General features: G+C 41.4%; 1 protein-coding gene across 2 annotated transcripts in view; it reads left to right on the top strand.

Moving 5' to 3' along the window:
- The window catches only part of MYO10 (myosin X), a 249,818-nt gene that overhangs the window by 155,016 nt on the left and 82,656 nt on the right, over positions 1 to 12,146 (top strand). For both annotated transcript variants that reach the window (XM_034761574.1, XM_034761575.1), the window contains exons 6-12: positions 1,196 to 1,320; positions 2,370 to 2,383; positions 2,507 to 2,591; positions 3,648 to 3,751; positions 7,879 to 8,008; positions 9,648 to 9,766; positions 11,991 to 12,137. In XM_034761574.1, the coding sequence (XP_034617465.1) occupies positions 1,196 to 1,320; positions 2,370 to 2,383; positions 2,507 to 2,591; positions 3,648 to 3,751; positions 7,879 to 8,008; positions 9,648 to 9,766; positions 11,991 to 12,137 (724 nt within the window). The remainder of the gene's footprint in view (positions 1 to 1,195; positions 1,321 to 2,369; positions 2,384 to 2,506; positions 2,592 to 3,647; positions 3,752 to 7,878; positions 8,009 to 9,647; positions 9,767 to 11,990; positions 12,138 to 12,146) is intronic.

Raw genomic sequence — 12,146 nt, 5'->3', positions numbered from 1 at the left:
AATGGTTCTGCGCAATGTGTGAAGTGGTTTTGTACAAATTGGGATTGTTTCTTAGTTATTTTTTTTCATTTTTGTTTGGAGCTGAGCTGCGGGGATGGGAGTGAGGAAGGCAACAGGAGGTGTGAGAGGGGGCGAGGCGGATGGGGTGGGGAGATTTTATTATTTGGTGGATAGGAGAGAGGCTTGAGGGGGAGCTAAAGGGAAACAGAAGGGGGTAGTAAGGATCAGCAGGGCAACTGAAGATAGCTTGCTGAGGTAAGGGAAAATCAGGCGAGCTGATTTGATGGATCTATTTGCTGTTAATCAGGTACCTTCCACAAGCACTAAATTCACTCAATGTTTTAACAAGAAGTTGTGCACACAGCTAGACTATGAACAGATCTGTTGCTATCACTGTCACACATCTTCCCTGTCCCTCCCCCATCTCTGTTTTCATCCACTAAAGTAAGATTGTGTAAGTTCTTTAGGACGAAAATGGTCTCCTATACACCCATATGGCACGCTGCACAATTGGGTCTTGGCTTGACTGGGGGCCTCTGTCTTTACTATAATGCAAACACTCAACAACAGTTATAATATAGACCTGTTGTAATAAATCCTATTTCAGTTATATACTCAAAGCTGTACAGTGGTTAATGTCTTTTTCTTATATAGTATTATAGCTACTTTACTACCTGCAGACATACAGCCAATGGTATAACTGAGTTGTCTAGAGCAGTGGTTCTGAAACTGTGGGTCAGGACCCCAAAGTGGGCTGCGAACCCATTTTAATGGGGTCGCCAGGACTGGCTTACACTTGCTGGGGCCCAGGGCCCAAGCCCCATTTCCTAGCACCAAAGCCCAAGGGCATCAGCCCTGGATGGTCAGACTCAGGTTACAGGCCCCCTGCCTGGGGCTGAAGCCCTTAGCCTTTGGCTTTGGCCCCTGGATGGTGGGGCTCAGGCGGGCTCAGTCCCCCCTCCTGGGGTCGTGCAGTAATTTTTGTTGTTAGAAGGGGATCATGGTGCAATGAAGTTTGAGAACCCCTGGTCTAGAGCGATGGTAATGAGTAAGGATGTAGGCCATGTCTGAGGATAATGTTAGAGTTGGGCTTTATGGGGATTATGCCTTTCCTTGAGCACTGGAGTGCAGTGCTCCTATCAATGACATTCCAGTCACAAGTTAATACATTTGTCGTCCTCCCTTATTTTCACAGCCCAATTATGGAAGCTTTTGGCAACGCGAAGACTGTTTACAACAACAACTCGAGTCGCTTTGGGAAGTTTGTTCAGCTGAACATCTGTCAGAAGGGAAACATCCAGGGAGGAAGAATTGTAGATTGTATCCTCTCTCCTTGCTGAGTGCCTGTGTAGTTCAGGGTGATGTGCTCCCTGTGTCTGTTCTGGGGGGAAATATTAGCCTTCGCCTGTCCCTCTGCCCACACCCAAAGATTCCAGGTTAAAAAAAAACTTTCCTGAGTGAACTTCAAGAGAAGTCCAGATTCAGTCTGTGTGTGTCCATCTGTCCATTCCTTTATCTAGATATAAAATCACCAAACCTTTCTCATTTCTGGTATTATGACTAACGAGCATGTTTCTCCAGAGTGAGCTGCTAATGTCTTAACTTCATGGGAAAAACTCTGATTACCAGCTCTTCACCAGCCAGGTGAAATTCATCCAAGGGCATAATGAGCAAGGAAAGGCCTGTGCAGAGCAGAAGTGAGAGGTTCCATTGTGTGAGGGGGGAGGGGTAGCCTCTGGTTGGCCACACTGCTTGCATGCTGCAGCGCTGGGCTATGTACCAGTTTCACATAGGACCCTGCAGGTTGGGGAATTAGGGGTGTAACCTCAGGATTTGCAGTTACATAGATGAAGTAGGCATAGGCCCTGTATAGGGGTGTTGGGTTGTGTTTGCTATTCCTGCACTGTAGCAGGATTACTGGCTGTGGAACAGCTGCATCCCCCTTGCGTGTCTTTGAGGGGGGTGATTCTGTCCCCACACTCTCAACCTCCAAATCCTGCCTAGATCTTTGCACAAAAGTTGTTTGTTCACACTTCATGCAAGGTGGGTGAATTTCACCCTTAAAGCAGGCACCAAACTAACCAGGAAACAGAAAGTTAAGCAGAAAGGTAGGTGTCACTTCAAATCCTCATTTGGTCCAGAATATGACAATACTTCAGTATGTTCTGTTGAAAAAACCTTTGGGATTAGAAGTGGCTGAATGTGTTAGTTATGGAAACTCTCCTCCTTTTGCTGTGCAAACAGGTACACGACACAGACCACAATGTTCTTTTTAGTCTCTGAAGTTAAGACGCTAGGGAGTTATAAACATATAGTTCTTTAACTTCACTGTTTTATCCCTTGACGGATCACTTTCTTCCACACTAAAGATTTATTAGAAAAAGTAAGTCAACATTTGCTGTCATCCAGTATTTTTGTTTTATTCATAGACTTTCTCAAAAATTGCTGGGGAATAGGTTCCCTTTAAAAATAATCCCCTAAACAGAAATCTTATTTGCTTTGACAGAACCGTGTAGTAAGGCAGAACCCTGGGGAGAGAAATTATCACATATTCTATGCACTGCTGGCAGGGATAGAAGAGGAAGAGAAAGGTGAGTGACAAAGCTCTGCTCACACAACTGTTTGCAATGGCTCTTTGCCAGTACTATTTCAGTCATGAAACACCATCTTGCGGTGACAGTGCTGTGGTAAACCAATAACCGAACAAGAGAAATAGATTATTTATTTAATCTGAATTCACCGAGCATGTTTTGTGAGCTCATCTTGCTACAAGCAGTTTCTCTAGCATAGGAATGCCACCAGGCCTCCTGGGGTTTATTCCCAGCTGCCGCAGACTCACTTTGTGACCTTGGGATAGTTACTCAGGCTGGACACTGCGATGTGGCCTTGTCCCTGACTATCTTGGCTGGGCACTAGGAAATTCCAAAGGGAAGAGAGGAGAAGGAATCGTATTCTCACAGTCCCTTATCATGAAGATTAACCCCTTAGCAAGAGAAATAGCATTTGTGTAAAAATGTCTAAGCTGTGTTAGCACCACCTTTTTGGCCATCTGTCTGTGTGCGATGAAGAGTACAGGTCATGGTGTTTCACAGCTAGCTAAAATGAAAATTATCCAATGAATGTGATACATTTTCCATTGCTATAAACCAGAGGCTCTCAACCTTTCCAGACTACTGTACCCCTTTCAGGAGTCTGATTTGTCTTGCGTACCCCGAAGTTACACCTCACTTAAAACCTACTTGTTTAAAAAAATCAGACATAAAAATACAAAAGTGTCACAGCACACTATTAGTGAAAAATTGCTTACTTTCTCATTTTTACCATACAATTATAAAATAAATCTATTGGAATATAAATATTGTCCTTACATTTCAGTGTATAGAACAGTATAAACAAGTCATTGTATGAAAGTTTAGTTTGCTGATGCTTTTTACGTAGCTTGTTGTAAAACTAGGCAAATATCTAGATGAGTTGATGTAGCCCCTGGAAGACCTCTGTGTACCCCCCAGGGGTACGTATACCCCTCGTTGAGAACCACTGTTATAAACCACTTGATTTTGTGTCCCTGCTCATGTATATCTCAAGTAAATGAAAGATTAATTAATTTTTTAACTGCTAAAGTGGTGACTTGTTTTTTCTCTTTGCAGATGCATTTTACTTATCTGTACCAGAGCACTACCACTACCTGAATCAGTCTGGATGTGTAGCGGATAAGACAATCAATGACAAAGACTCCTTCAAGGAAGTCATTGTGAGTTGTTTGACCAGTTCTTTATGGTTCAAGGGTGATAAGTTTCACATCTCTTTGCTTGATAGTGGTTTCAATGAAAGCTGTCCTGATCTGTGGCTAACTAGGGTCCTAATCTTGCAGAAGGATCAGTCCATGGTCATGGCTATGTGCAATCCCACTCACTTGAACAGCACTCCACATGGGCATAAGGTGCCTCATGGAATATCAGTGTTTACTGTTGCCCAGAAGTGACTAATTTTCTGTCATACACTTCGCTATCATAGGGAGCATTTCTTTCCTTGCATGCAGGATATGAAGTCACTCTCCCACCACTCCTTGGAAAGGAAAGCAATTAAATTGCAGAACAGAGGACAGCAGTGGAAGGCAATCAGACATTCACCCACCTTACCTTCCATCCACGACTTATGTAGAATCACTGTTGTAGTTTATAACAAAGGACATATGTATTCATACCTAGGAGCAAATTACTCAACGCATGATGGTGGCAATGGGATGCTACAGAGTAAATACATTAATAATGCACATCCGAAATAGGACACCACAGGATATAACAAAGAATGTACACAGAGTGCGATGGAAGCATAAAGCGTCTTGTTTCACAATTGATTGAGAACCTGTACATTTTCTGATTCATTCCCACTTTTTTTGACAAAACCAAACAAGTGTTCTATTGTTTACCTAACTTACCCCAACCATCCATTAGAACACAGTGTAGCACTCCCATCCCAATTCCAAAGGTGTTTGCACCTTCTGTAAGATTTTAGTATCTGGAATAAACTAGATGGCTTTTTTTCTTCATAACTATTGGGTGTACACTGTGAGGGCTGGTTGTGTGTATAAAAGAGAAGCATCACTTCGATATCTGTTTGCTGTTTATGCTCCTGGGACAGTTCATACAAAACAGTCAAATAAAAATACTGAGCAATCAGGAAGCAGCTTTTCTTTTATGGGAACATTAACCTTCTGACTAAAAGAAAACAAGCCACCTTATTTTGCATGACCAGTGTACATATTTTTGCTGCTTCTCTCATTTCAAGGCTTCGTACACTTTCTGCACTATTTACTGAAATATAGAAATAGCAAATCCATGGTAGTATATGGACTTCTGCAGCTTTCCAATCTCTTCTAGCCATGTGCCTTTGGGGGAGAAAGGGTGCAATAAAGATAATCTGGTATGTGGAGTAAGTGATCAGTTATGCTTATTAAATAGAATGGAAACATGGGTGAAATGGAGGCACGCACACTAATTGAGGATTTCTCTGGGTAGCCTTGACTTTCACACCCACATTAGTGTCAGCAATTAGTTACAGTAATTAGCTGACTCTTACTATTACCAGAATTATCAATTTCTTTTCCTAGTACCACCACCATTTCAGTGTGGCACGTACTCTATGGGATTTGAAAACCAATAAAAATGGCCAGGTACAGCTTATTTAAAAGGTGTTTATGTATATTTGTTTTTGCAGCTGTAAAATTACCTAATTTCATGACAGAAATATTTTTGTGAAAGTAGGTGATATCCACATTGCAGTCATATAGTTCAGGTTGAGTAGCATGACATTTAATTTGTGCTAATCGGCTTGAGGCAGGTAGAGCATGAAATTAACCTGACATGTAAATCTTGCATTCTGGAGTATTTTAGAAGCAGAAATTTGGGCACAGAATGGGGGCTTTTCCACACTGCTTTCCTTATAATGAGAGACAGGGACATTTTGCATCGTGGGTTCCTGTTCCTTCCCCGTTTCATGCACCCCCATCCCTTGTTTCCTTACAGATCTTCCTAAGGCTGAGAATGTGGCTTCAGTGACTTCAAAATTCCTAAGCCGTACTTCATTCTTCTTTCAGTCATATGCATTCTAATGACCTTTTCCAAGAGGCTACAGATGATTCCCCCCCTAGATGTTTTTCTTTCCTTTGTGTTCCAAAAGTTCTTCTCCAGTGGAGTGGGGATCTGCAGTGTGAGCGTACACACATGCATTCCTAAGTATTCTTGTGACATCTGTTATTACTGTGCCATGAACTGGATCCTATTAATAAAATCTCTTCAGCTTATACCTCCCTCTATAGTTATAACTATGGCCAGTAGGATTAGGGACAATCACAAGAAATTTGTTAAAAATCATCAGGAACAAGTGGAATTACTGGGTGAAGTTCCATCATCTGTGTTATACTGATGTCAGATTAGATCAGGGTTTCTCAATCTGTGGCTCATGAACCAAAAGGTTCCAGTCCCACAGGGCTGGCTGAGTTCAGTTCCTCACTCCTGGTGTTGTGACTTCTGGGGTTGCAGTGCCACTCGGGTTTGTCCGAGCAGCCCCTCCATCATGATGGGCGGGGTGGCCAGCCAAACCAAATTTGAGTGACTGGCACTGTGACCTCATTTGACAAGTCACAAAACCACTCAAGAAAACTTGGCCCTGCAGACCCTCGTTAGGGAAACTGGGCCAAAACTGAGTGGTGCTGCGACCTGAACGTCACCACGTCTGGAGCCCAGCCAGCCCTGCGGGACCAGAACTGCAGTAGCTGCTGTTATGGTATGCACAGTGTCATTATTTAGTACCAATTACATTAATGGGTATATTCTATATCATGGATAAGGAATACTTAGTAAGACAGATGTTTTTTGCACTAAAGCTATTTACTGGGTTGTGACAGGACATCAAGGTTTATGAATGGGTTCTGAGAAAGGTTTGAGAACCACTGGACTAGATGATCATTGGGACCACGAAATTATGAATCTACCTACAAAGTATTGGCAATCGTATATATTTATTGTGTACTGGAAGAGTGTTCATTTTCTCAGATCTACAGTACTAAAAGGTGTTGTATGTTCTGTGGGATTTTAGTAGTTATTATAACAGCTCTTTCTGTGCAGACACAGTGGAATGGATTCCCAGAGCTTCTGCAGATATCCCTTTCCTTCTTATTTACTAAAAATGTTATTGCAAGTATGTGACTGGAGGTATGGCGGGGGAACAGGACGATCCCCTACCAATACCTTGGAGGGATGATAGGTATGAGAGAGAGGAGAGAAGAGAACTTCTTCTTCAAACTCTAAGCTGGCTGACTTGGGGTAGAGCTCCTTTGTGGGGAGGAAGTAATTCCTAGAGCAGCTGCAAAAACACCTCTCAGTGCTGCTTGTGTTTTGAAAATGACACTGTTGTCATTATTGATACACACTATGATCAAAGACCATCTTTTTGTAATCACATTTGCACAGAAATACAGCACACTCAAATAGCACTACTCAAATATGTCCTGCTCTGTGTATTCCACGTCCCTGAATTAAGAATATTTTATCAGTGCAAACCATGAAATACAGTGAATTTGCACAATCTGGTTCAGAGTCCAGCACTGTAGAGAGATATTTGGAAAACACAAACCATTCCCAAAGAAAATAGTTGTCTGTTTTTCTTGCATTAATAAAATAATATATGTTTTACATTGATTTTTTGTTTTGTTTTGTTCCTGATATACAGTGGAACCATGGTCATTCTTACTTTGCCCATCCATAAATCCAGTAGTTTTCACAAAAAACCTGTGTCTCACCCCAGTTAGTAGAGTACAGTAATGAGGTTTTTAACTAAGACTTTGTTAGTTTCTCAAAATATGAAGCAGAACATTAGTGTTATAAGTAAAACTAAATTACAGTGCACTGACAACGTACACTGCGTGATACACGTTTGGTCGCCTCCATGACTAATCTGCAAAATCTGGTAACACAGAGGGGCGGTTCCTCCCAGTTGCTAGTACAAATTAGTGAGGTTTTTTGTATGGCCCTGATCTCGCAAAGTACCCAAGCACATGCATAACTTTAATCAAGTTCCGTTGCAGTGAAACGGCTCTTTAGAGGGTCAGTGACACTCAGAGGGATGAGATTTTAAAGATATCAGTGTTACTTTATGTGTTTAAAGTTGCACACGTCATGTGTTAAAATGCTTGTGTGGATTGAGGGCGAAGACAAGAGATGCATTTGCTGTTCCCATTCCACTGTCCCTATGTCGTTTCAAATGCTAAACGCTGCAGAACTCAGTTGTTGTGTTTTGTAATTTATCCTCCATAATCTACTTCAATTTCTGGTTCTCCAATAAAATCAGACACAAACTAAAAGAAACATTTTCTTCCAGACTGCAATGGATGTGATGCAGTTCAGCAAGGAGGAGGTGCGAGAAGTTCTTAGGCTGCTAGCTGGCATTCTGCATCTAGGGAACATTGAGTTTATCACTGCTGGTGGGGCACAGGTGTCCTTCAAAACAGGTGAGATCGTTATGGGATGAGGAAATGTCCATGATTGCTTAATAACAGTGTTGGAAACCACGCAGGACAAAAGTCTGCTACAAGCAATTGTTTTATGAAGATGAAATGAGTTACTCCTTGGCACTAAACTCTGCCTCCAGTTCAGGAAAGAACGCAAGCATATGCTTAACTTCCTCATGTGCTTAAGTCCCCTGAAGCCAATGCTTTCCTGAATTTGGAATGCTTGTCCTTAAGTTGATGGGACTTACGCATGTACTTAAGTGCATTCTGGACTTCAGAGCACCGTGCCTGCCTTGTTTGCCTTGTCAGCAAGTTACATCTGCAGCTGTGTAACAATGGGACAGAAAGTTCAGGGATTGGGTTTGGGAACAATGACATCATCCCTTACTTTTATACCAAATAATGGCAAAGTGCAAATTCAGATGCACAGTTTGGACAAACTCTTCTTCTATTTATCAGAAATATCTACATGAGCCAGGGAGAAAGCAGAAATACCCTCTTATGAATGAGGAAGTGGGTATTAGGTTTCTGTATCCATAAAACCAAACATTAGTATTAGCAGTAAGATTAGGTTTGGATTTTTATTATGTTAAGAACAAATTAAAGGATTCCAACTGTGATCTGTAATGAATTGGGGATGTTTTCAATCAGCTTCTTTCTTTTGTGCACATTTATAATACTGTATCCTGTTGTTTCAGGAGCACTGAAAAGGAATAAGTGACTTAGACAACCACTGTATCAATTTTATTGTAAATGAATTTTCATGACAATATTTCAGCCTTGTCGCTCTGAAGTTGAGCATCCAGACATTAATAACTGGGTTCGATTGACAGTGAAAATGAGTACAGGATTTAACCTATGTAGAGATGTACTGGGATGCATTAGCGGCTGGATTTATGCATATATTTCAGGGGAGATTAGACCTCTGTGACTGACAATTTCTTTATGATTATAGGTTCTCAGAGGAAGAATTAAAGGGACAGCCTCACTCTGAAATTTAGTTAGTTTCAAATATGAGTTAAATGTTTTCCAGAATATCAACTGTGCCTGAACTTTCTTGCTACTTTTTTTGGGTTTACCATGTCATTTTCCTATTTCTTAAAATGTGCTTCTTTCCTCCATTACTGGGTGAAACACCCACATGACTAAGAAGGGAAACTGACTAACCTGACCTGTATAGGGAAGAGAATGAAAATTGAGCGAAACAACACAGAATGCTATCAAGTGCATAAAGTAAAGAAAATGGGAAGTAGATGGTGGCGCCAGTTCTGCTCTCCAATGTAGTGGATGAGAGTGGCGGCTGATGGGAGCCAGGTGTGGTTCCCTGATTATAGGCTGCCTGGCTCCAGTGGAAGTTAGAGCAGGAATGGAGCTCAGCCGTGCCCGCTGTCTCCTCATGTAAGCTGTAGGTGAGGGGATGTCTGGTGTAGAAGGCAGCTACATTACCTCTGCCAGCACTTTGCATAAGGAGAGCAAAGTGCCTTTAGCAGACTAGAGTATCCAACTCAATATTTTTTTCTAATCTCTGTCAGAAGCTGCTTTGATGTTGCTTCTAATTACAGTAGGTTAAAAAAATGTTGAGAGAATTGTGCCTTCCACATATACGCGTGTATTTATTTTTGGTTCCTTCTGTTGCTAGCTCTGGGCAGATCTGCAGAGTTACTTGGGCTGGACTCAACACAACTGACTGAAGCATTGACACAGAGATCAATGATACTCAGGGGAGAAGAAATCTTAACACCTCTCAGTGTACAACAGGTAAAGACATACCACTTCGGATATATTTTAACAAAACAATTGGACCAGACTTTCAGCTGATGTAAATCCAGCACAGAGTTCCATTGAGGTCAACGACTACAATGAACCAACAGCTTGAAGCATGTATAAGGGCTTGTCTGCACGGGGGTACTCAGGAAAATTAATCCGAATTAACAAATTTAGAATTGAAGTAGTCTTCGTTCTGTGTCCATTAAGGGGTTTAAATAATCCACTTTTAATTCACACCTTTGGTTCATTTGGATTAATTTTCCTCAGTGTCCCAATGTAGACAAGTCCTAAGAAGCTGACATCAGAATTTTAGTCAGATAACTTGTTGGGGAGGTTCAAGTAACCAATACATTACAGGATTTTCTAATATGGTTTTAAAACAGGTTGTTATGATTTATGAGTCACAGAATGCCAGAGATGTGCATAGCATTTTATAACACAGATAAAGACCAAATCCCTGCCTGTTCAGGGGCCCAATCCTGCATGGGATCCACTAGCCCTGTGCCTTTTGTAGAGTCCAATTGACTTTAATAAGTCTCTGCACAAGTGCAGGAATCCAGGCTAGCAGATCCCAGTGCAGAATTAAGGCCTAAATTAAGATGAGAACAAGAGTAGATGACCTCATGGGATGGGGAAGAAGAGGTGGACAAGACACAAAGACAATTTGGTTGTCCAGTCATTTAGGAAGGTAATGCATGCTGCTTCTTTGTTACATTTAAAAAAAAAAATCTTAATTCATAAAATACAGAAATATAATTTATAAACCTCCTTGAAGAAGGGGTTGTGAGACTAGGCTGAGAGGAGGGAGAGTGGAATTGTAGCTCCCATGGTTATGAAGGGCCTTCCTGTCCTAGAGAGCAGCAGGAAAGAAAGCATGGCAGAGGCAGGGTGGAAAAGCGATACAAAAGGGGTGGGGGCATTCAGATTAGCAGTTTGGGCCGAACAAACAGGATGAAAGGAGCATAAAAGGAGGCAGCACCTGAGAGGTAATCATGAGAAATGTTGTTGAGAGCCTTGAAGGTAAGACTACCTAATTATTTATTTAGGGGCATGTTCTGCTGATATCCTTACTCACATTGGGTAGTACCTTACTCTGCAAGTAGCTCCATTAATTTCAGTGAGGCTTCTCTTGCGGTACAGAGCTATTCAGTGTGGGATAAGAATCTGGCCCTTAGATTTTTAGAAATCTCTATGGATGTCCATCTAGTAATTATAAGAACATGAGCACTGACATGCTGATCTACATCAGTGGTCTATCCAGCCCAGTATCCTGTCTCCGAGAGTGGCCAGTACCAAAGTTCAGGGCTGTGTACAGAGCAGGGCAGTTGGAATGATCCACCCCGTCTTCCTCTTCGGGTTTTTGGCAATCAGAGGTTTAGCCTCAACCTGTACATGGGGTTGTATCCCTGACCATCTTGGCTAATAGCCATTGATGGACCTATCCTCCATGAACTTATCTAGTTCTTTTTTTGAGTGAAGTTATACTTTTGACCTTCACAACATCCCATGGCAATGAGTTCCACAATTCATTATGCATTGTGTGAAAAAGTACTTCCTCTTGTTTGTATTCAGCTTGCTGCCATTAATTTCATTGGATAACCACTGGTTTTTGAATTGTGGGAAATGGTAAATAGCACTATTCACTTTTTCCAAACCATTCATGATTTTACAGACCTCTGTAGGTGGAGCAGGAAGGGCTTCCTTTGGTTAAAGTTGCTCGCCACTTCTCACTGTAGGATCCTGTTTTTAGTTGCCTATAACTTTGTCAGACTTGAACCATTTGGGCTAAAATTTCCCAAGCCAGATAGATGCCTACCTCAGGTTCAGTTTTGGAAAGTTTCAGCAAAATATGGTTCAGCCACTTCTGAGAATGAGATTAGGGAAAAGCATACTGTAGCATTCATATATATGTTTATGTACAAAGGAGCTGAATTTAGGTAGCACAGACACCCTTAATTGCGGTACTTCCTAATTTTTGAGTGTTTGACTTTGAAACCTTAACTTCTTTTTAAATGCAGTATAAATACTGAATTATAATAACTCACAGTGGAGCTTTCAATCATTAGTGCTTAATTGTAATCAATGTAATGTATACAGACCTGATGGGAATATGAAACTGCATGTCTTGTACTTTTTCATTGCACTGGGCAAAGGACACTGGCAAAATGTGGTTTCTAATTAAATTACTATGCTGTGTATTACCTCTCCAATGCAGGCAGTAGATAGCAGAGATTCTGTGGCTATGGCACTTTACTCCCAGTGTTTTGCATGGGTTATTAAAAAAATCAACAGCAGAATCAGAGGCAAAGAAGATTTCAAGTCCATTGGAATTCTTGATATATTTGGATTTGAAAACTTTGAGGTATGTTCC

This window comes from Trachemys scripta, chromosome 2 (genome assembly GCF_013100865.1).
Source record: "Trachemys scripta elegans isolate TJP31775 chromosome 2, CAS_Tse_1.0, whole genome shotgun sequence".
Lineage (NCBI taxonomy): Eukaryota > Metazoa > Chordata > Testudines > Emydidae > Trachemys > Trachemys scripta.
Note: the sequence above shows the minus strand (reverse complement) of the source record. Positions and strands in the feature narration are given on the sequence as shown.